The following is a 25,434-nucleotide window of genomic DNA, read 5'->3' as shown; positions in this document are numbered from 1 at the left end:
AAATATGGCATTTTTTGCCTAAAACTACTGCAACAACACATCTAAAACCATGAGTCATCATGGATTATTCCTTTCATGGCTTTGACTATAATCACTGGTGGTTGCCAATTCACTCCCTAGCAACCAATGAGAATACGTTATCAACCGTTTTTGCAAGAGCTATATCTCTGCGTCAGAACATCGTAGAGACACGGGGGTGGGCTCTTTTGACTCATTAACACCACTGTAACATTTTGTGAGCTGAGTATTGCCACTGCAAGCACCACTCATTTTTACGTCAGTGTTCTAGTTATCAATGCTCGTCGAAAGAGAGGGAGAGATTTCACTAAATGAGAACAGCTTTTTTGCTGATAACTGTTATATTGTTTTGTCTGAAGTCAAGAGATTTTCCTAGGTACTTTAAACTGCTCATCCGAAGTCAACTTTACTTTCTGCTGTGCCCTTTTTGGCTTGACCCCGGTGATTGCTGCTTGCAGCTATATTGGCAATTGTTTCTGTTAGTAAATTTTTCTTCTTCCGCCATTGCGGTCTATGGCAGCCCATAGAACCGTACGTAGGAAAGTTATGAAATTTGGCACACTGATAGAGGACAGTCCAAATAATATCCACAGCAAATTTGGAGTCTCTATCTCAAGCCCACTAGCGCCACCAACAGTCCAAAGTTGCACTTACGTTTTGTCTTATAACTTCTGAACCGTAAGTCCCAGAAATGAAATTCTTGTTTCCTCTGATTCCTTGGCTCAAGACGATTCGATAGGACCCTATGACGTCATTTTCCGTCAAGAAAAATTTTCCGCCATTTTGAATTATTCGTTAAACCTACTTTTGCGAACTCGTCCTAGAGTTTTTGCCCGTTTGCCTCAAAAATTGGTATGCAGCATCTAGAGACACTCAAGGCAAAAAGTTATTAAAAGAATTTCGATAAACCAATCCGTTGTCGTATAGCGCGTCAACGAATTTTAGGTAGAGCGAACAATAACAGATTTTAGGCTGTATCTTCGCCAAACTTAGGCCTATTGACACGACACTTGGTACTTGAGATGCCAGTCAGGAACTGAGGGTGCATGCACAGTTTCGTTGCAGCGCCACCTAGTGGCCAGACGAATGTTCTATACGCCTATAACTTTGGCTGCGATAAAAGTATTTTCACGGGACTTGAATTTTTGGAGTCCTGAGTAGTCGTCGAGTCCAACGATACCAAACATGCCAGGTTTCGTCATACGGTTAGCCCTGTGCAGCAAAATAGCACTTAAAAAACACGTGCGAATATCTCTGCGAGCGTTATTCCGATCGACTCGAAAACACCATAGGAAGAACATTGCATTACCTTCTGAACAAAAAGTTCTATTGGCGTTATATTAAAATTTTCATCAGAAATGGCCGAAAAATGCAAAAAACGAAAAATTACCTTTAAATTTTGCATTTTTTACACATAAATGGTTATAACTTCGCAACAAAAAGAGATTTTTTCACCAGATTTGATACGCTGATGTACGACCACAGTCTGAGGATACACAAAAAAAAATGTATGCTTGCACCACTAGTTGGCCTTATAATTGAACAAAACATTTGAATTCAAGTCACCCTATGGTAATACAACTGTTTCTTCACTAAACTAAAGTGTATAGTCATAAAACTAGCTAGATGTAACACAGTTATGACCTGAGGTTGCATGCACAATTTTGTCATTGCGCCACCTACTGGTTTTGAGATAGAAATATGGCATTTTTTGCCTAAAACTACTGCAACAACACATCTAAAACCATGAGTCATCATGGATTATTCCTTTCATGGCTTTGACTATAATCACTTGTGGTTGCCAATTCACTCCCTAGCAACCAATGAGAATACCTTATCAACCGTTTTTGCAAGAGCTATATCTCTGCGTCAGAACATCGTAGAGACATGGGGGTGGGCTCTTTTGACTCATTAACACCACTGTAACATTTTGTGAGCTGAGTATTGCCACTGCAAGCACCACTCATTTTTACTTCAGTGTTCAAGTTATCAATCCTCGTTGAAAGAGAGGGAGAATTGTCACTAAATGAGAACACAGCTTTTTTGCTGATAACTGTTATATTGTTTTGTCTGAAATCAAGAGATTTTCCTAGGTTTTTTAAACTGCTCATCCGAAGTCAACTTTACTTTCTGCTGTGCCTTTTTGGCTTGACCCCGGTGATTGCTGCTTGTGGCAATTGTTTCTGTTAGTAAATTTTTCTTCTTCCGCCATTGCGGTCTATGGCAGCCCATAGAACCGTACGTAGGAAAGTTATGAAATTTGGCACACTGATAGAGGACAGTCCAAATAATATCCACAGAAAATTTGGAGTCTTTATCTCAAGCCCACTAGCGCCACCAACAGTCCAAAATTGCACTTACGTTTTGTCTTATAACTTCTGAACCGTAAGTCCCAGAAATGAAATTCTTGTTTCCTCTGATTCCTTGGCTCAAGACGATTCTATAGGACCCTATGACGTCATTTTCCGTCATGAAAATTTTTCCGCCATTTTGAATTATTTGTTAAACCTACTTTTGCGAACTCGTCCTAGAGTTTTTGCCCGTTTGCCTCAAAAATCGGTATGCAGCATCTAGAGACACTCAAGGCAAAAAGTTATTAAAAGAATTTCGATAAACCAATCCGTTGTCGTATAGCGCGTCAACGAATTTTAGGTAGAGCGCACAATAACAGATTTTAGGCTGTATCTTCGCCAAACTTAGGCCTATTGACACGACACTTGGTACTTGAGATGCCAGTCAGGAACTGAGGGTGCATGCACAGTTTCGTCGCAGCGCCACCTAGTGGCCAGACGAATGTTCTATACGCCTATAACTTTGGCTGCGATAAAAGTATTTTCACGGGACTTGAATTTTTGGAGTCCTGAGTAGTCGTCGAGTCCAACGATACCAAACATGCCAGGTTTCGTCATACGGTTAGCCCTGTGCAGCAAAATAGCCCTAAAAAAACATGTGCGAATTGTTGTGAGCGTTATTCCGATCGACTCGAAAACACCATAGGAAGAACATTGCATTACCTTCTGAACAAAAAGTTCTATTGGCGTTATATTAAAATTTTCATCAGAAATGGCCGAAAAATGCAAAAAACGAAAAACTACCTTTAAATTTTGCATTTTTTACACATAAATGGTTATAACTTCGCAACAAAAAACAATTTTTTCACCAGATTTGATACGCAGATGTACGACCACAATCTGAGGCTACACAAAAAAAAATGTATGCTTGCACCACTAGTTGGCCTTATAATTGAACAAAACATTTGAAATCAAGCCACCCTATGGTAATACAACTGTTTCTTCACTAAACTAAAGTGTATAGTCATAAAACTAGCTAGATGTAACACAGTTATGACCTGAGGTTGCATGCACAATTTTGTCATTGCGCCACCTACTGGTTTTGAGATAGAAATATGGCATTTTTTGCCTAAAACTACTGCAACAACACATCTAAAACCATGAGTCATCATGGATTATTCCTTTCATGGCTTTGACTATAATCACTGATGGTTGCCAATTCACTCCCTAGCAACCAATGAGAATACCTTATCAACCGTTTTTGCAAAAGCTATATCTCTGCGTCCGAACATCGTAGAGACACGCGGGTGGGCTCTTTTGACTCATTAACACCACTGTAACTTTTTGTGAGCTGAGTATTGCCACTGCAAGCACCACTCATTTTTACTTCAGTGTTCTAGTTATCAATGCTCGTCGAAAGAGAGGGAGAGATTTCACTAAAAGTAGAACACAGCTTTTTTGCTGATAACTATTATATTGTCTGAAATCAAGAGATTTTTCTAGGTTCTTTAAACTGCTCATCCGAAGTCAACTTTACTTTCTGCTGTGCCCTTTTTGGCTTGACCCAGGTGATTGCTGCTTGTGGCAATTGTTTCTGTTAGTAAATTTTTCTTCTTCCGCCATTGCGGTCTATGGCAGCCCATAGAACCGTACGTAGGAAAGTTATGAAATTTGGCACACTGATAAAGGACAGTCCAATGTGTCCCCACAGCAAATTTGGAGTCTCTATGTCTAACCCACTAGCGCCACCAACAGTCTAAATTTGCACTTATGTTTTTGCTTATAACTTCTGATCCGTAAGTCCCACAAACAAAATTCTTGCTTCCTCTGATTCCTTGGCTCAAGCCGATTCGAATGGTCCATATGACGTCATTTTCCGTCATGAAAATTTTTCCGCCATGTTGAATTATTCGTAAAACCTACTTTTGCGAACTCGTCCTAGAGTTTTTACCCGATTGCCGCGAAAATTGGTATGTAGCATCTAGAGACCCTCACGGCAAAAAGTTATCAAAAGAATTTTGTTAAACCAATCCGTTGTCGTATAGCGCGTCAACAAATTTTACGTTGAGCGCATAAAACAGATTTTAGGCTGTATCTTCGTCAAACTTAGGCCTATTGATACGACACTTGGTACTTGTGATGCCAGTAAGGAACTGAGTGTGCATGCACAGTTTCGTCGCAGCGCCACCTAGTGGCCAGACAAATGTTTTTTACACCTATAACTTTGGCTGTGATCAACGTATTTTGACGGGACTTGATTTTTACGAGTCCTGAATAGTCGCCGAGTCCAACGATACCAAACATGCCAGATTTCGCCTTACGGTTAGCCCTGCGCAGCAAAACAGCACTTAAAAAACATGCGCGAATATCTCCGCGAGCGTTATTCCGATCGACTCGAAAACACCATAGGAAGAACATTGCATTACCTTCTGAACAAAAAGTTCTATTGGCGTTATATTAAAATTTTCATCAGAAATGGCCGAAAATTGCAAACAACTAAAAATTACCTTTTACAATTTGTGTTTTTATACATAAATTGTTATAACTTTGCAACAAAAAGAAATTTTTTCACCAGATTTGATACGCTGATGTATTAGCAGAGTCTGAGGCCACACAAAAAAATTGGTATGCCTGAACCACTAGGTGGCCCTATAATTGAACAAAATCTTTCATATCAAGCAAGCCCTATGGTCATACAATTATTTCTTCACTAAACTAAAGTGTATAGTTATAAAACTAGCTAGATGTAACACAGTTATGAACTGAGGTTGCATGCACAACTTTGTCATTGCGCCACCTAGTGGTTTGGAGATAGAAAATAGCTATGTTTGCCTAAAACTACTGCAACAACACATCTAAAACCATGAGTCATCATGGATTCTTCATTTCATATGGCTTGGACTATAATCACTGGTGGATGTGAATTTACTCTCTAGCAACCAATGAGAATACCTTATCAACCGTTTTTGAAAGAGCTTTGTCTTGGCATCAGAACATCGTAGAGACATGGGGATGGTCTCTTTTGACTGATTTAACTTGTTGTAACATGTTGTGACATGTTGTGTTTTATGCCACTGCAAACATCACTCACTTGTCCTTCAGTGCTCTAATGTTCCATGATTGTCAATAACAGAAGGACGATTGCAGTAGACAAGAACATAGATTATTTTTGTTGATTACTTTTGTGGTTTTTTCATCTGAAATCATGAGGTTTACATAGGTTCTTTAGTATTCTTATCCAAACTCAACTTTACACCCTTCTGTGCCCTTTTCGGCTTGACCCCGGTATTGCTGCTTGCAGCTATATTTAGGGGTCAAGCCCCGAAGGGGCGAAGACCCCTATTGTATCCGTTAGTTTTCTTTTTATAATAATTATTATTATTAGGGGTCAAGCCCAGAATGGGCGAAGACCCCTATTGTATCCGTTAGTTTTCTTTTTCTTTTTCTTTTTCTTTTTCTTTTTAAATATTATTCTTCTTCCTGTTCCATTGCGGTCTACGGCAGCCCATAGAACCGTACATAGGAAAGTTATGAAATTTGGCACACTGACAGAGGACAGTCCAAATAGTATCCACAGCAATTTTGGAGTCTCTATCTCAAACCCACTAGCGCCACCAACAGTCCAAAATTGCACTTACCTTTTTGCTTATAACTTCTGATCCGTAAGTCCCACAAACAAAATTCTTGCTTCCTCTGATTCCTTGGCTCAAGCCGATTCGATTGGACCCTATGACGTCATTTTCCGTCATGAAATTTTTTCCGCCATTTTGAATTATTCGTAAAACCTACTTTTGCGAACTCGTCCTAGAGTTTTTACCCGATTGCCGCGAAAATTGGTATGTAGCATCTAGAGACCCTCACGGCAAAAAGTTATCAAAAGAATTTTGATAAATCAATCCGTTGTCGTATAGCGCGTCAACAAAATTTTCGTAGAGTGCAAAAAAACAGATTTTAGGCTGTATCTTCGTCAAACTTAGGCCTATTGACACGACACTTGGTACTTGTGATGCCAGTCAGGAACTGAGTGTGCATGCACAGTTTCGTCGCAGCGCCACCTAGTGGCCAGACAGATGTTTTTTACACCTATAACTTTGGCTGTGATCAACGTATTTTGACGGGACTTAATTTTTAGGAGTCCTGAATAGTCGCCGAGTCCAACGATACCAAACATGCCAGATTTCGCCTTACGGTTAGCCCTGCGCAGCAAAACAGCACTTAAAAAACACACGCGAATATCTCCGCGAGCGTAATTCTGATCGACTCGAAAACATCATAGGAAGAATATTGCATTACCTTCTGAACAAAAAGTTCTATTGGCTCTATATTAAAATTTTCATCAGAAATGGCCGAAAATGGCAAAAAACGAATAATTACCTTTAAATTTTGTGTTTTTACACATAAATGGTTATAACTTCGTAACGCAAAGAGATTTTTTCACCATATTTGATACGCTGATGTACGACTACAGTCTGAGGCTACACAAAAAAAATTGTATGGTTGCACCACTAGTTGGCCTTATAATTGAACAAAACCTTTGAAATCAAGCCACCCTATGGTCATACAACTGTTTCTTCACTAAACTAAAGTGTATAGTCATAAAACTAGCTAGATGTAACACATTTATGACCTGAGGTTGCATGCACGAATTTTGTCATTGCGCCACCTACTGGTTTTGAGATAGAATATGGCATTTTTTGCCTAAAACTACTGCAACAACACATCTAAAACCATGAGTCATCATGGATTATTCCTTTCATGGCTTTGACTATAATCACTAGAGGATGTCCATTTACTCTCTAGCAACCAATGAGAATACGTTATCAACTGTTTTTGCAAGAGCTTTTTCTCTGTATCAGAACATCACAGAGACATGGGGATGGTCTCTTTTGACTCTTTTAACTTGTTGTAACATGTTGTGACCCATGTTTGCCCACTGTAAGCATCACATACATGTCCTTCAGTGCTCTAATGTTCCATGATTGTCAATAACCGAAGGACAGTTGCAGTAGCCAAGAATATAGATTATTTTTGTTGATTACCTTTGCATTTTTTCATCTGAAATCATTAGGTTTACCTAGGTTCTTCAGTCTGCTTATCCAAACGCAACTTTACATCCTTCTGTACCCTTTTCGGCTTGACCCCGGTATTGCTGCTTGCAGCTATATTTAAATATGATCCTGGTCTTCTAAGCTTTGTAACGGCATTGAATAGTCAAGCTCATCTATCATCAGAAAAAACTATCCAAACAACTCCAGTGGGTTAATGCATATCTTTTGAAGCAATATGGTAAGTTTGTAATTGAAAACAATTTGTATTTTAAGTGTATACAGGAAGTGATACATCGTCATATGCGTTGTGACAATAGTGACAAGAACCAATATTGTCTTACATACTGACGTGCCGCCATTTTTGATCAAGATGTGTTTACATTCAAATGCTCAACATGTGAATCGTTACTTTCCACAAATGTAGTAATTCTTTTCAAAAAGTTGAAGAATGGAAGTTAAAAAGTAAGTAAATTAGTTTTATCGGACGCACGTGCGTTGTCACGGTTACGCGTCTGGATGTAACTTAACTTTCTGTCTCTGTTTGTTTAACTCTTTTCCCGCCATTGATGAGTTTAAGAGAAATCATTTTTCCAGCCAATGACGCTTTCCTGACGAGTTTTTATGGTAATCTGTAATTCCACAATTATTCACTAGATGACGCTCCTCCCCAGTTTATAAAAAACTGAAGCAAAAACAAATGTTTCAACATTTAAAAAAAATCTGTTTATGTTTTGATAACCGTTCTGAACAAAATTCCTTTACAAAAATGCAATTATTTCAGCTTTTGCTCAAAATGTGTTTTTTTTAGAAACTTACCCATATTTAAAGGTGCAGTGTGTAAATTTGATTGCATCTAGTGTTGAGGTTGCAAATTGCAACCAACGATTCAGTCCACCATTCACCAAAACGCATCAAGAAGCTATGGTAGCAATCGTCGGAAACAACTAAGTAAAAACTTTTGTCCTTTATGGGCTTCTGTAGAAACATGGCGGCACAAAATAGCGACTTCCATGTAAGGGGACCCTCGGTGTATGTAGATAAAAACGTCTCATTCTAAGGTAATAAAAACATAACCGTTCATTATGTAAGGTCTTTATACACCACTGATACTATAGTTATGTATTTTATATTGCATTTCTGTCAAGAAATCCTTATAAAAGTTACACACTGCACCTTTAAGAGAATATAAAAAGAGTTGTAATGGTAATGGAATGGAATATTTAATGGTTTTAACTAGTACCTTTCTTAAAGTTAAACACCACCGTTTTTCAATATTTCCTTAGATGAATTAATACATACCTATCTTTTTTTAATGCATGCACTTTTAATCTTTGTACAGCGCGTTGTGAATGTGTTAGCATTTAGCCTAGTCCCATTCATTCCTTAGGATCTAAACAGGGATGAATTTATAAGCCACCAAACACTTCCATGTTTTCTCTATTTAAAGACTGTTATATGAGGATTTACACAAGTAAGTATGGTGGCACAAAATAAAACTTTTGTTTGGAGCCATAGGAATGAATGGGGCTAGGCTAAATGCTAACACATTCACAAAGCGCTGTACAAAGATTAAAAGTGCATGCATTGAAAAAAAATAGGTATGTATTATTCATCTAAGTTGAGGTAAGAACATAGTAAAATATTGAAAAATGGTGGTGTTCTCCTTTAAAGGGACATTACACTCAAAATTAAAATTCTGTCATTTGTTTAGTACGTTTTCTCTTTCGCAAAACACAAATTGAATTTTGTTTAAAGGCTGTTTGCGCAGCTGTTTCTCGATACAGTGAATGTACTGTAGCAATTTCTGTAAAGAAGCATAACATCAGGTTTAAGCTGCATATTGTAGGTGTCGTAGTGAACTGTGACACGGCAAGTTTGAATAAGCACAGAGAGACGTTTTTGACGAATATAATGGTATATGAGGTTAATTTCGAGGATGGATGAGGATTGTTGAGAAGCTCTTCAGCTCCTGGTTTCAGTTCATATGAGTCATCTGCTACAAGTGTGCGTCTTTCAGAAGTACAAATGACAGACAGCGAAAGATTAACTGTTAAATAAGAGCCTCTTTGTTGTAGCTGGTAAGAAACGGCTGGCCATTAAAATAACAGATTGGGTCGTGTGTGAATTCCAGGATTTCAGTTTCTTTCTCACTAATTGCCGTTTTTGTTGAATCCCTACTAGGGTTTTGGTTTGTTTGTCTGTGCTCTTTGTTTTGAGATGTTTAAGTGATGCAATGCTGGAAACATTCATTTGTATATACAGTGAATGCTGGATCGGAGAGAATTGGAGTCAGGCGGGTGTTACCAGTCATTTATTCTCTCGGGCTTTAAGAGAAGACGGCGTTCCGACAGCAGATGGAAATTTCTGCCTGTTTCGGCATCCGGAAGAGCCAGATGAAAAAACCTTTGCATGCTTTTAATCTTTCATGTGTCTGTGATCATAGGTGCTCTGTGTAAAAAATCAGCCCTCGAAAAGAATAGTAAGCTTACACTGTTCTCGGTGGAAATATACTGGAAGAAGGCACAATTGAAATGGGTGCCCAGGCCTGCCGGCAATCAGGTGCACAGTCTGTCATTAAGCTAGAGGTAACAGACCCTTCAGTGGGAAAAACACAACCTCTTTTGATTGTTCGAAACTGGTTGGTGGAGAGCCGCATCTCAAGAATGAGGAAGTTATATATGTTGAAGAAAAAAAAGGGCTATTTATGCTGTAAATGGTGGCAGTCTCAGTTACTGTGGTTTTTAGATGTACGATGAGTTACGGTTTGGTCAAACTAGACTTTAAGCTTGAAAATATTTTTCGGACATTACTGTGAATATGGGCGGGGAGATCTTTGGCTTCGTCCATTTGTGCTTTTCAGTAGAGAGAGAGGGTCACACCTCACCTGCGAATTCATGTGTTACAAATTCGCCGGTCAGAGATCACCTTTGGTAAGCAGCGAACTGCGAAATATCGTTGCACAAGCTTGGTTTTCCGGTCTGACACATTCGCATTTGTATGAATGGAAGTAGGGCTGTCATGATTATGAAATTTGGCTGACGGTTAATTGTCTAATAAATTGTGATTATTATTAATTGCCTGTTTGGGGCTTTGCCGATTATGGCGATTAATTGCCTGTTTGGGGCTTGCCGATTAATTGCCTGTTTGGGGCTTTGCCAATTATGACGATTAATTGCCTGTTTGGTGCTCTGCCGATTATGACGATTAATTGTCTGGAGATTGTGACGATTAATTGCATGTTTGGGACTTTGCCAATTATGGCGATTAATTGCCTGTTTGGGGCTTTGCCGATTATGGCGATTAATTGCCTGTTTGGTGCTCTGCCTATTATGGCGATTAATTGACTGCCGATTGTGACGATTAATTGCGTGTTTGGGGCTCTGCCGATTATGACGATTGATTGCCTGTTTGGGGCTTTGCCGAGTATGACGATTAATTGCCTGTTTGAGGCTCTTGCGATTATGAAGATTAATTGCCTGTTTGATGCTGTTGCGATTATGGCGATTAATTGCCTGTTTGAGGCTCTTGTGATTATGACGATTAATTGCCTGTTTGGGGCTTTGCCAATTATGATGATTAATTGCCATTTGGGGCTTGGCCACTTATGACGATTAATTGCCTGTTTGGGGCTCTTGCGATTATGAAGATTAATTGCCTGTTTGATGCTGTTGCGATTATGGCGATTAATTGCCTGTTTGGGGCTTTGCCAATTATGACGATTAATTGCCATTTGGGGCTTGGCCACTTATGACAATTAATTGCCTGTTTGGGGCTCTTGCGATTATGAAAGTTAATTGCCTGTTTGGGGCTTTGACAATTATGGCGATTCATTGCCGGTTTGGGGCTTTGCCGATAATGACGATTAATTGCCTGTTTGGGGCTCTTGCAATTATGACACTTAATTGCCTGTTTGGGGCTCTGACGAGTATGGCAATTAATTGCCTGTTTGGGGCTCTTTCGATTATGACGATTAATTGCCTGTTTGGTGCTCTGCCGATTATGGCGATTAATTGCCTGTTTGGGGCTCTGCCAATTATGACGATTGATTGCCTGTTTGGGGCTTTGCCGAGTATGACGATTAATTGCCTGTTTGGGGCTCTTGCGATTATGACACTTAATTGCCTGTTTGGGGCTCTTTTGATTATGACGTTTAATTGCCTGTTTGTGGCTCTGGCGATTATGATGATTAATTGCCTGTTTGGGGCTTTGTCAATAATGATGATTAATTGTCTGTTTTTTATTGCTTGACATTTAATTCTCATATATTTTTTGTTTGTTTATGAAATCATTTTCACACGTTGATGTGATTATTTAAAAACACAGTAACCTGCGCATGCGTTTTAGCCAATGACGACGATCATTAGTTTCCACAACACATAATTACCATGACAACTGATGAATTGGGCATTCCAACGCACACATGCCCAGCTGTCGCTTGCTCTGCTGTGTGTGATAAGACCAAAATAATAAAAAAATGTGCTCAGTTGTGCTTAACTTTCTTTTGTACGTGCGCATGAGTGATAATGTAAGATGAACGCAAATGCACCAAGGTTTGATAACCAGACGCTGCGCTCGGAGCCGAGAACAATCGTACTTTGTTTATTGTACTTGTTTATGTGCTCCTATAGAGCTCAGCGGTGGAGCAATGCATCACCACCGCAGAAAGTCCCAGGGAACACACATGCTGAATTAATGTATACCTTGTAATGCACTGTAAGCCGCTTTGGATAAAAGCGTCTGCCAAATGCGTAAATGTAAATATCCAAGCACCTCAAACCAGTCTGCAAGATGGGAATTCGTGATGTGCAAATTGCTTTCAGATTTTTTTTGCTGTGTAAGCACTGTAACCCGCAAACATTTGCATATAAAGCCTTTAGTAAACCGGGCCCTATAAGGTGCATGCAAATAAATAATATTATCAGCTGACTTAATTTATTCTGGCGAATTTGTGTGTATAATACCTGCATTGATGTGATGTTCAGTGTGATGAAGTCGAGATAAAATAACTGAGCAGGACCTCCACCCCTGACAGGAGATGTCTGGCTAACCTGCTAAATATCCCATGAGTCAATGGGCACAACTTCAATCTGTATCCTCCCTGGATGGATAATTTCTGAGTTTGAAATTTACAGTTGTCACTGCTGAAACCGTAGATCTTTGAATGGTGGCAAAATGTTGGGATTGTCACACAAGTGGCCCAGCCACTGTTTCCCAAGCCATTGTCTACCTCAAATCTCTCTTCTCTTTGAACATAATGTTTTCCCAAATTATTGCACGCTGGATATTGGATCCATGCCTTTGATCTAGCCATCTCTGTAAAGTTGAATTGTTTGGATAAAATGAATAGAACAGCATGCCGCCGTGTAGGTAGATGTTTTTCGAGAGAGCTGCTTTCGTATCGTCGTCGCAGGAAACTCTGCGCTGGGGGAGATCTAATCGTAATCGATGAAAAGACTTGACAGAACTTGTTAATCTGTTTCACCGGGGCACTAAAAGGCCCCATGAGGCCAATGGCGAGACTAGTATTGACTTTCATGTTTTTTGACACTTACCCCTTATTCCCTGCTCTTTTCAGAATGTGGGGAAAATCTTGTTTTGAAAGCAGTTCTCTCAGATCTTAGAAGAAGGACTTCATTTTGTCTTGCTTTGTTAGCTTGAGAGCACTACAGAGTCAACTACACACCGTTGGCGGTGGCTTAAAGGTGTAAACCACTTCTTTTTCCCCATTGAAAATGTGTCTAACACCTGACAGATATCACTCTTAAAAAACTGTCTAGGGAAATCAAACGTCTCTGAGACATCTCTAGACTCAAAAGAAACTAAACAACCTTTGAGCCAATCAAAACATTCTGTGCAGCTTTTTTTGGATGGGTGTCTGAATGATGTCTGGCTTCATTAGCCATATCTTTTTAGCATCCCATAATAGGAACGTACATCTCATAATAAGAACGTCTGGTTCTATTTGTGCATACCGTGACAAACAAAATGCAATGAAGTATTCATTGATCAAAAATAATTCTCAAAACATACTAATAATGTCAATTGGTTATCGGTTTTGAGTGCCACTTGTTTGTTGTTATCTACAGGTACAAGCGATATATAATTTGCTCTCTATTTATTGCTAGTCATAAGTGGTTACGTGACAGTATACTTCCAAACACTGCTATATGAATCCTTAAAAGCTGTTGTGTTTGAAGGACAGCTCTCCCACTCCTTTCCCTCAATGTGATAATTGCGATCGAAATTATGTATGTATGTCAATGGTTTTAACATGCAAATGCGCTTCTATGAATGGAACGCTCGAAGGGTAATAGAGATCCAACAAAACAGGGAAAAAATGGAAATGGGCCGTCTCGTTCATTAGCAAAGTCCTATTAATTATTTGAAATCTCGCATTTTCACGAGACCTTCGTAAGATGCCGCTCTCCTCGAACGCAGTTAACATGTTGAAAACACTGAAGGGTCGTGTAGGTTAGCGAGCATATGGGGGCTTGTTTAATTAAACCCAAAATAGAAACAACATTTTCGTAGAGTTATGGTAATGCGCAATAGTTTGTCGTTTAGAGTGTTTGAGAGGAGAAAGAGCTCAATGTGTTATTATATATTTACTAAACCAAATGAGACGCATGTAATCAGAGAGCTGCTTGCTGGGGCTAAACAGGTCTTTTGGTTCCCACAGGGTCTACATTTACCCATTTGAATCAGTCATGCTTGCTGGGTCTTGGACACCTGCCTACACAGTGTATATCCCTACTTAAAAAATAAATTAGCTGCTCCTAGATCTGGCCATACTGGTGTTGGCTGGTCAAGCAGCATGGCTAAGCTGGTAATTTTCTAGTCCAAAACATTTCTGAGTCTGATCAATCGAGATTTGCAATTGGCTACAAGTACACTGTAAAAAGCGAAAGATGCGCTATTTAACTCTTTTCCCGCCAGCGTTTAAAAAAAAAGTTGCAAGCCAGCGCTAGCATTTTTCATGATTTTCACAAAAGTTTAATGCCTTCCAGAAAATTTTCTTCTTAAAATATATAAATATACAATATATCAAATGAAAGAACAGACCATTTGCTTTAAAAAAAAAAAGTTTAATCCCACTTTCATTGGTTATTTTTTATCACCTCTTAAATATGGGTAGGTTTCTTCCAAAACACAAAATTTTGAGCATAAAGCTGAAATAATTAAATTTTTGTGTAGGACTTTTGATAGAGATCAGATTCAGAGCGATCTTTCAAACCTACACAGACATGCAGCTGTGTGGCCTAGGGCGATACTTCTGGGTTTTACAAGTTGCGGAAGAGAGCCACCTGGTGGATAATAGCGGTATTTCGGAAAGCCAGAAATACTCATCATTGGCAGGAAAGCGTATTCTCAGAATTGACGAGTTTACTCGTCAATGGCGGTGAAGAGTAAAAAAATAACTTCAACTTGGTAACACCTAAAAAAATAAGTGTTATAAACTCACTTTAAGTGAAAATTTTAAGGTGAAAAAAAACTTTTGAAAATTACTCCAATTGATAAAATCTCAAATATTTAAAGGGCCATATCATGAAAATCTGACTTTTCCATCCATGTTTAAGTGCTATAAATGGGTTCCAAGTGCTCCTGTCAACCTAGAGAATGTGAAAAAGGACAACCCAGTAACTTAGTTTTGGTAAACCATTGTCTGCAAGCATGTGGAAAAATACCGTATTTTTCGGTCTATAAGCCGCGTTTTTTTTTCCAAAACTTGGCTGGTGCTGCGTCTTATAGTCAGGTGCGCCTTGTAAGTCAGGATGAAATAACTTTGACATTTATGAGGCAAGAGACAACATTACCGTCTACAGCCGCTAAATGCTGCTTCTGTATTTATGTAATTCAATGGATTCAATGATGTGGAATGACGAGTATGCGAACTATACGCTAGTTGTCTTGTTCGGTTAATTTAGACTATTCAACCTTCCAGGTAAGTTCTGTATGCTATGGTTTATCGTTTAAATAACTGATACTATTACTTTAACGTACAGACATCTATTCAGCCTGCTGTTTTGACTGCTATTGTACACGTACAAAGTGGCAATTTTAACGTTATAATAAATTATCTCTAGGGTATGTTGAGCTAATACTTTACAAACTCACTCTAGGACATCAAAGATTTTAAAATTGACATCTTAAAAAATCTTGTGAAATGTCCTCTTTAAACATTTTTAACTTCGATTTTTCACTTAAAGTTTACTTAACTGGCAATCTTAAGAACAGTTCAACAAGTTTGTCGTATCATGCAGAGAAGCGTTTTGTAGATGTAACCGCCAAAGTTATATCAAGCTCTTGATTACCCGTTTCAAACAGCTGCTTCGTTCAAACTTGATTTCCTTCATTTTTAAATGAACGTTTTGGCAACGGCGGCTCGGCACGTAATTCCGAAACCCCAACGATTCACACAGCGCTCCTCAGTATGTGTGCCGTTCGTTTTTGTTGCGCAACTATTACATTAGCGATGCTAATTTGTTCCCCACACAAATTTAGTAAACAAATAGCTCTGTTTTGTGCTCGGCGATGACGTCACTTCGGAAGAAGTTACTTAATCTAATATCAAACTTCAGATGGAAGGTAATTTGTGTCTTCCCTCATCATCGAAATGATTAGAGGCTTTAATACTCGACAGTGTCATGAAACGTGCCGCCTCCCTCCATTCTCGACAAACATCAGCTCTGTTTTTACAGTAATTATGCAAATGAGATGCTAGTTACAGCAGGTTGTGCGGTGAGGGCCCCTCGGAGAGATCAAAAGGTTGTTTTTTATATTTCCGTGGGCTATGAATATTCAAGTCCGACGCTGAGAGGTGGGGGGAGGTCGGGGAGAAATGAAAAGCAGTCAAAGGTCATTAAAGCTTTGGAACCGACTTAATTTTTTGACGAGCTATAATTAATTTCTGAAATTGATTTGCTTCGAATTTGCTGAACTAAATGGGAAAAGATAAACACAGCACAAATCGTGTTTTTTTTTTCTTGTGACATGTTTACTTATAGATGAGGTTGAGGGTAATTTTGTGGCCAGCAGGATAGAGCCTGTCTGTAATATTCGTTGCGTGGCTTTATTGAACAGGATAGGTCAATAATAATAATTTTTTTAGTGTTGCCATGTTCATGGAAAACATGCAAATAAACTCATAAAGGTCCTTAAAATGGTTCTTTATGGAACCATACAATCTGACATAGAACCTTAAGCCAACATTTATTTAAAGAAAAAGACTATAATTTATAATGTTAGTGTAACATAATTTGTAGTATAATTAAATTGTTATAATTGTTTTCTATATAATTTTTTTCTAATGTTTTTTTGTCATGAAGTTTACTTGAAACTAAAATTTACATTGTTAAGGAAAACAATGTGGCTGGTCGCGTAAAATTAGCACTTTAAGAAGCAGCAGAAGCCTCTGCCATCCGTCACATATCGTAATTAATATTCATGGACCAAGCTGCACCTGGAACAGTCTGTGCCCTGAGCTGCTGACAGGGCGTGAACTTCATGAGGTCTTCCTGAAGTCCACTTTAATACATACTTCTTTGACAGTAACACACACGAGTGTATCCGTGGCAACTAGACATTTAAAACCATGTCTTGCTTATGAAGAGAAGATAATGAGATCGTTCCTACTCCCTTATTTCAAAGATTTGTTATTCGACACAGCCCGTCAATTTAAATCCACCGGTCTCTATAAAAGACTTCGAAATCCTATGGAATGAGATTTGGACGCCGAAGGAATTCCTTCGTGTGAACTTTGTGGGAATGCTGTTTTTACATCCGTGCAGCTGAATACTAATGCAGTACTTCAGAACAGCTGGAATGACTGATTGCAGACTTCATTTAGTTCTCATTTAGTTTCTGCTTTAGACTTTCCAAAGAAATGACTGCCAGTGATTTATCGAAATGTCTGTTCTACAAGTGTCTGGATGCCAAAATCCTCTGTATGGGATGTTTTTGTTGTTATTTAACACATTGTCTAAACCAGGAAGTGTCAAGAATGATATTATGGAGCATCTGCATGCAAATTTCAAGTATTTTCTGATTAGCTGAGAGTCAAGAAAAGTCGAGAATGTCACTGACTGCTATTTCGTCTTCTTTAAAATGTCTTTGTTGAAATTATTGGATGTAATCTTCTCAAAAGTAAAATGTCATGGGTAACGAAATTGCAGACAAAGTCTTCAGTGTCCTTTTTAGACGCAGACTCTAGTCTATGAAGTAAATGAAATGTGCATCGGTCTGTTAAATTATTACTTCATCCGTAATTCTACGCCTGTCTGTGTTCCTGTGTGTTTTTAGACGGACCAGAGACGAGCAGAGCGGTGACGACGGAGGAAGATTGTCACAATTACGATGAAGATGATGTTCAAGATTATAGCTTGTTAAAACTTGCTTCCAGCCAATCAGATGACAACTTCTCTAATTTTTCAGATGGTACATTAGGTAAGAAAAACACCTCTTATTGTAGCTTTCAACATTCCAAGGTAACGAATTTTAAATATTACTAAAAAAAGAAATGATCCTAAATCACTTTTTGAGTGGGAGTTTAATATTACTCTGGCATTTTTATTTTGGTCTAGAAGCCATATCTTGGTCTGGTTTTTTAGGTAAAAATATTGTCTGAAGGTGAAAATATTAAAGGGACACTCCACTTTTTTTGAAAATAAGCTCATTTTCCAGCTCCCCTAGAGTTAAACACTTGATTTTTACTGTTTTTAAATCCATTCAGCCGATCTCCGGGTCTGGCGCTTGCACTTTTCGCATAGCTTTGCACATCCATTGAATCTGATTAGACCATTAGCATCGCGTTCATAAATGACCAAAGAGTTACGGTATTTTATTAATGATATTACGCAGTCCCCAAAAATAGTTCCCTACTATTAAAAGTTACTAAAGGGACTATTTTCGGGCACTGCGTAAAATCATTGCGTCTGCTGCAGCTATGTTACGGCAGCAAAGTCCTTGATTATTACACCAGAATGAGGTTATAGTTTCAAGCCATATCTGCCTGGAAAATCACAACTTTTAATTTTCCATCGGTCTTTGTACACGATGTTACTACAGAATAGTCAAGTTTTAAATAGGAAAAATATAGTTACTCTTTGGTTATTTTTTAGCGCAATGCTAATGGTCTAATCGGATTCAATTGATTATGCTAAGCTATGCAAAAAATGGTACCACCATACCCGGAGATCGGCTGAATGGATTCCAAAACGGTGAAAATCAAATGTTTAACTCTAGTGGAGCTGGTAAATGAGCCTATTTTCAAAAAAGTGGAGTGTCCCTTTAAATAATTTTTTTTTATTGCAGTTTACATTTATTGTAATAAATAAAAATAAAGTATATATTGTATATATAAAATCATCACAAAAAATAGGTTTGCGTTACACTTTCATAGTGGTTTTACCAACAACGGCCACTAGGTGTCACCAGTTTGCTGCATACTCTCGTCACAAATTAATAAATTACTGTCACTGCATTATTATTACGGCTAAAACGTTTTGAAATAAAAAAACTACCTTTCCAACAATATATAGTTTGTCGTGATAAGATTTACAAAATATACATGCAAAATTTTAACATAACTCTAGTGTCCTGCTCATGGGACAGCGGCAGTTAAGGGTTAAGGTGCTGTGTGAAGATTTTAGCGGCATCTAGTGGTGAGATAGCGAATTGCAACCAACAGCTCAGTCTACAGCTCACCCCTCCCTTTTCAAAATGCATAAAGAAGCTACGGTAGCCACCACAGGACAAACTTGTCATCGTCTGAGACGAAATGCGCACGAAAAGAGCAGTTTGTCCGTTTAGGGTTACTGTAGAAACATGACGGCGACTTACATGTAAAGAGACCCGCGATGTATGTAGATAAGAACGACTCATTCTGAGGTAATAAAAACTATTTAGTTCATTTTGTATTATATTTACACACCACAGATAATATAGTTGTGTATATATTAAATTGCATTTCTGTCAACAGATCCTTTTTAAAGTCCCACAATGCACCTTTAAGTCAACGTGAAATTGCGTTTACCATCAACTTTACTTTAGTAGTATGATGTGACAATTGAAAAAAATAGAGTACTTGAATTGTATTAAACAAGATTTGATTTGTTTGGTTCGGTTTGTTTTGACAAAACGTTCTTTGAAGTAAGACTAAGAATGTGTTCAAAATTGGCACCTTCAGTTAAACGGGTTAATGAGTAATTAGCAGCTTGCCATTCGTTCAAAGAAACAATTTTATTTGTTTTTGTTGTTTTCGCAGATGAAGAGTTACCACCGATACAACACGGTGAGACAATCACAGACAGACGGAGCACATTCCAGCCTCATTTAGCCCCGGTGGTGACTCCTAAACAGGTGTGATTCATTACCCACAATCCTTCACTGTCACAGCATAGCTCACTATACAGGAAAAGATGCCAAAGAAATAAAGATGCCTATTTTTTTTGTGCCATGCTTATAGAAGTGGTGTTTCGTAACAGCCAGCACTGTTTTTATTCTGGTGCTTGTTTTGAAATGTCTATCAATCCGGTCTCTAGTGCGCTCGCAGGGCTTGCTCTAAGCATTGCTTAAAATCCTAAAACTTACCGTGCCCCCACTCATGCACCCCCGGGCAATTTGATGATGTCACTGAACCGTCCCTGTCGTTCTCTTCGCCCAGCTGGGTAGAAAGCAGATGACTCACGCGCACCTGCCCCTGATGCGACCGCTCTTCTGCATTATTACTGCAACCCGACGCCCCTACAAACTTTATTGTCTTTCAACGCTCCCACTCGTATGAAATCTCGACAGAGCCGTTTTTGGAAAATCGACTGCACACAGGTGTTTGGAGATTGAGATATCGAGTTGCCATTGTGCATGCCTGCTGGAAAGTTATCATGCGCTTAAGATTGAGAGGGTTGCTGTTTTCGAGAGCGGCCGTTTGAATGGCACCCTGCCTTTAAGGAGCGCGTTGACATTTCTGCCTCTTGTTTGGCTCCTTTGTGCGATTGACGGTTTGAAGTCAAGCGGTGACTGTTTGTGTTTTTGACCTCTGGACTTTTCGTCCATGTGAAAGCTCGTGTCAAAACAACAGGCCAGACGCATTCATAAAGCACAGAAATTGTTTATAAACACCTATAGATAAATGAAAGACTCATAATAGGTTTAAATTAATTTCTTAGAAAAGTCTTCTGTAAGCTATATAGATATACATAAGAAAAATACAGGCCAAGTTACGTGACCAGAATTTAATACTTTTGGGTTTGAGTCAGCGAGTCTAAATCGAATTGTTTTTGTTTATCATTAAACAGTAGTTACATGCACGAAGTTACGTCTGGAAATTGCTTTACGCATTTAAGATCAAGTGGAAGTTCTTGTAGGCCGGCTAGTTACGCCTCAATATCAAGATAATCTGTTCACATTGTGCACATCTCCGAATATTTTTCTTTAATGCGACGTTTCAATGCGCAGGTGCGTTTTAAGAATTAGCTTTTACCATTCAAATAAAATATTCAGCAAATCAAAGGAATAATACAGCTAAATGCAAATGAGGAGCTTTATCCAAGCCATTTGAAATCCCCTAGACAAGTAAGAAATTAAATTACAGTTCTTTGGTAAAATAGGACGAAGGATGATATTAGAGACCGGCTGAGTGCTTGATTAACGTCATCCGCCTGCGATGTGTTTACTTCTTATTATCTATGCTGATAGAAAGCCCATAATACGTGTTTTTTCCCTTTTCTCTTTCATTTCCTCAATTTTTTCTAGTCACTGCCTTGTCTTTTTCTGAAAAGCTTTTTTGTCTTGCCTGTAAGATTACACAGTGGTCTTTGACTTTAATTGACGCTTTTGAACAGAAACATTACACGTGTATGTACGCGCGAACATCAATGCTCGGCTGTCAAGCACTTGCATGCTCGTGTTTTCCTTCTTTGAGTCCTTCGCAAGGTTTCTTTTACCAAATAGGATTTGATACGGATGCAAATGTGTTTTGATTTCAATTAGCAGTGTTTGCAAAGTCAATCATCACTATAACTAATAAATAATAATACTAAGAAATGTGCAATTTAAAGAAATTCTTTATTTTAAGTATTTTATTTTGACACAGCGGACCTGAATGATATCTTAAATGATGCGAACTTATTTAGCTAAGTAGCTAATACGCCGCTACAAACAACACCTGCTGTGTCCGAAACCACTCCCTATCTCTTAGGGCACTATAGTTACACTGTAAAAAATGTTGTCAAATTAACATATATTTTTATGTTAATTTAACTTAAAGATCCAATTAGCAGAATCCGCCGCTAGAGGGCGCACAATCAAAACAATAACAATGAAGTAGATTGATGTCGCTCTGAAGCAGAGAGGAATTATGGGATTTGTTGTCTTTAACTCAACTGCTGATGGCCATCAATCAGACGGGAACGAAAAATCATGTTAACACAATCATTATGTGAGTTTAGTTTCGTGTGCACATGTGAAACTATTGCGTGCACACGTGAAACTTTTGCTTTTTATGTGCGCACGCGGAAGTTTCATGTGCGCATGCGAAACTAAACTTTTTTTTTTTAAATTCTGCACATGAAGGTTTCGCGTGAGCACATGAAAGTTTCACGTGAGCATCTAAAAGTTTTACGTGAGCACATGAAACTAAACTTTAGATTTTTTTACTCCAATGTCACTTTAGGGGCTCTGTAGTTTTTGGATATTTTACTGCAAATATCTTACAAATTTTACCGTTAACAAATTAAGTTGTTGAAAACAATTTCAAATACCGTATTTTCCGGACTATAAGTTGCACTTTTTTCATAGTTTGGCTGGTCCTGCGACTTCTAGTCAGGCGAGACTTGAATGTCACTATGAATTAATTTTTACATATATGAACCAAGAGACAATATTACTGTCTACAGCCGCGATAGTCCGCTATATGCTGCTTCTGTATTTATGCAATTAAACGAATTCAGTGATGTGGAATGACGAGCCTGCGAACTTGATGCTCGTTGGCTTATTATGTTAATTTAGCCTATTCAGCCTTCCAGGTAAGTTCTGTATGCTATTGTGTATCGTGTAAATAACTGAATATGTTACGTTAACATACGGAAGTGAATTTGTGTTGAAATCAAGCAACATCAAAAAATCTGCCAATGGGATAAGAAAAAAATCGTAACTTTTTTCTTAAACACTTAGTTCAAGAAAAAATAAAAAAAAACAAATTCTTACCCCATTGGCAGATTTTTTAAAAGATTTTTAAGTAAGAAAGTCATTATTTGCAGTGTAGCAGCCAGATTTGCATGCAAATCTTGTGAAAATCTAGATTTGTTATTTTTCTCAAATTAAAAAATTATTGTTTTTCAATATTTTACTATGTTCTTACCTCAACTTAGATGTATTAATACATACCTATCTTTTTTCAATGCGTGCACTTTTAATCTTTATACAGTGCTTCTTGAATGTATTAGCATTTAGCCTAGCCCCATTCATTCTTTCGGATCCAAAAAAAAGTTTCTATTTTGTGCCACCACACTTACTCGTGTAACTACTCATGTAACAGTCTTTAAATAGGGAAAACATGGAAGTGTTCTGTGGCTTCTAAATTCTTCCCTGTTTGGATCCATAGGAATGAATGGGGCTATGCTAAATGCTAACACATTCACAAGGCCCTGTACAAAGATTAACCTTGGAGAACTCACGGGTCAAATTTGGCCAATGTTAATTAATGCTAAGAGAAGGGTTGGTTCTCCTGATTTTGCCAAGTGGTTGATGTCCTCAGGGCAACATCATGTTGACCCTGGGACAACATTTCAATCAACCAATCAGATTTCAGAAATAAGTTCTTGAGTTCTCCAGGGTTAAAAGTGCACGCATTATAAAAAGACAGGTATGTATTAATTCGTCTAAGTTGAGGTAAGAACATAGTAAAACATTGAAAAAAGGTGGTGTTTTCCTTTTAGTCGCACAGATACTCCATTAAAAATTAGCCTTGTTATGGCATACCCAACAGTAGAGCTTTACAAACCCCTCGAAGCAGGTTGAACAATCTTATCAGGTCTAAATTAGCCAGACAAGCTCGATATAAAATCAATGGATATGTTTAGTTCAGCCGAACAGCTGCGATGAGCTGTCTGAGTGCATTAGAAGCACACGTTGAATTGTTCTGTACAAACAAGACCACCGAAAAGAAAAAAAAGGAGGCATATCTCTTATTCACTTTGTAGTTCTGTTTGGATTTCAGAGGCCATTTTGATGCTTTTTGATCTTTGCTCGCATGATATTGTGTTATCAGCAGGAACTTCAAAGTTTGGCCGTGCTCTAATTTTCATAAAAGGTTAGTGTGTTGATAGAAGTTTGCAAATGAGTTTTCCCGACGCAATCTAGCTCCCATGTCTTGGTGAAAACACACAGCTGTTTGTTCAAAAAGCTTCAAGGAAAATCCATCTTCACAAGCTACAGATCTCAAAACATTTAATTAGATTACCTGTCGGGCACAAAGGCGTTTCACAATAGGCACACAAGAAGCTCAAAGCGGCCTCAGAGGAAATATCAACGATTGTTTTTTGCTTTGTGTTGTTTAGTCGAGATCAACATTGATAAAAAGACAACATTTGCACACAGCATTCAAAAGATGTCTCATTAGCCTCGACTTAACCCAGGTGTGCATCGACAGAATATTAGCCGGAGAGAAAACAGACGCCGTCGATGATGAATCGTGCTGATAGCCGCCTCAATTCGTGACAACTGTTTCTTTTGGGAAGGGGGCGATGTCTTACATATTCATTAGCTTTGGGCCACTTGTCTTTTTGATTTCTGAATGAATTTGGACGTTGAAACATGACTAAGCCATCGTTGCTTACACAATTACGTGAGTTTCTCATTGAAGGAGAATTAGATGGACATGTTTATTACCTTCTGCTACCGTATGTCCAGGGCTGCAGTACAGAAAAGCACTTTATGGATGCATTTTTGTCTGTTTCTTGGTAAATAATGGAAGGACACTCAACACAAATGGCCTGAAACCCAATTTGATGGACAGAAGCGACTACTGTGTGTCCTTCCCGTGGGTTTTAAAGCAATATTCGAAGTCCACGGTGTTGTGTACAAAACAGATTTACACTTGGTGTCTTGTCATTCGCTGCCAGCCGGCTCTTTCAACAAAGCCAGGTATTGCGTCTAAATCCGAGTAAATTCTAGCGCCGCCGTGGATGTTATGCCGTTTTCATCAAGGATGTTTTTCTTCTTTCGTAATCCTCTAAATCTGTGCGCCTCTGTCACTAAGGTTCAGCAGAGTTGTTTAACCAAACACAGACGAACCAAATTTGCTTGCGGTTCTAACAAGTAATTGAATTCCCTCCTTTTACTCAACTCAGAGCAGTGTGAAGATTTACTCGTGCACTAATAAGTAGTGACACAGCAAGACTTCAGCAACGTTTTCTGTCCACACTAAAAAGGAAACGACATCACAGCCAATCGTTTGCATGTTCTCGTTTTGACTGGGCAATTATGAACCAGGGGTGTAACAATACATCGATATGGATCGCTACATCGATTTTATTTCTAACGATTCGATGCATCGATGCCACACGTAAAAAATCGATTTGAGTAGGGGTGCTCCGATCAAGTCGATATCAACTAAAATATGTGGCTGATCACTATTCTGAATCGGACAGCCGATCTTATTCACAGCTATTTCATGTACTACGGCTTTTGATCAGTAAGTCCTTATCAATCTGAAATCACTGTTAGTTGAGTCGTTTATAACATGCATTTGAAAAAGCAACACTCGTCAAACATAATTATTATACATATTATTTTATTATCATGAAAATACGTGAAAAGGTTTGGAGAACAGCAATATAAATATATTCTTAAGCCATTTCCTGGAGGTGCGTGTCATAGCTGCGTGTTTATGGTTCTTTGTCTCCAGCGCATATTGAGTTGCTGCACGAGAGCGCCCTCTGGCTTTTGGATGTAGCGGCATTTCACCGTAATTAATTGAGAAGCATAGCAAGCATTATCGGCCGATCGATTGGAGCATCCTTAGATTTGAGGTACCTTTATTTTGACACACTCCACGTCCACATTCCTTGACGTAACGTCCA

At 38.5% G+C, this 25,434-nt stretch overlaps 1 protein-coding gene across 2 annotated transcripts in view; it reads left to right on the top strand.

The window, feature by feature from the left end:
* Positions 1 to 25,434, top strand: part of impact (impact RWD domain protein) — a 45,677-nt gene that overhangs the window by 5,445 nt on the left and 14,798 nt on the right. For both annotated transcript variants that reach the window (XM_065244433.1, XM_065244434.1), the window contains exons 7-8: positions 17,657 to 17,800; positions 19,620 to 19,714. In XM_065244433.1, the coding sequence (XP_065100505.1) occupies positions 17,657 to 17,800; positions 19,620 to 19,714 (239 nt within the window). The remainder of the gene's footprint in view (positions 1 to 17,656; positions 17,801 to 19,619; positions 19,715 to 25,434) is intronic.

This window comes from Paramisgurnus dabryanus, chromosome 24, assembly GCF_030506205.2.
Source record: "Paramisgurnus dabryanus chromosome 24, PD_genome_1.1, whole genome shotgun sequence".
Lineage (NCBI taxonomy): Eukaryota > Metazoa > Chordata > Actinopteri > Cypriniformes > Cobitidae > Paramisgurnus > Paramisgurnus dabryanus.
This window is presented reverse-complemented; position numbering and strand designations above follow the sequence as displayed.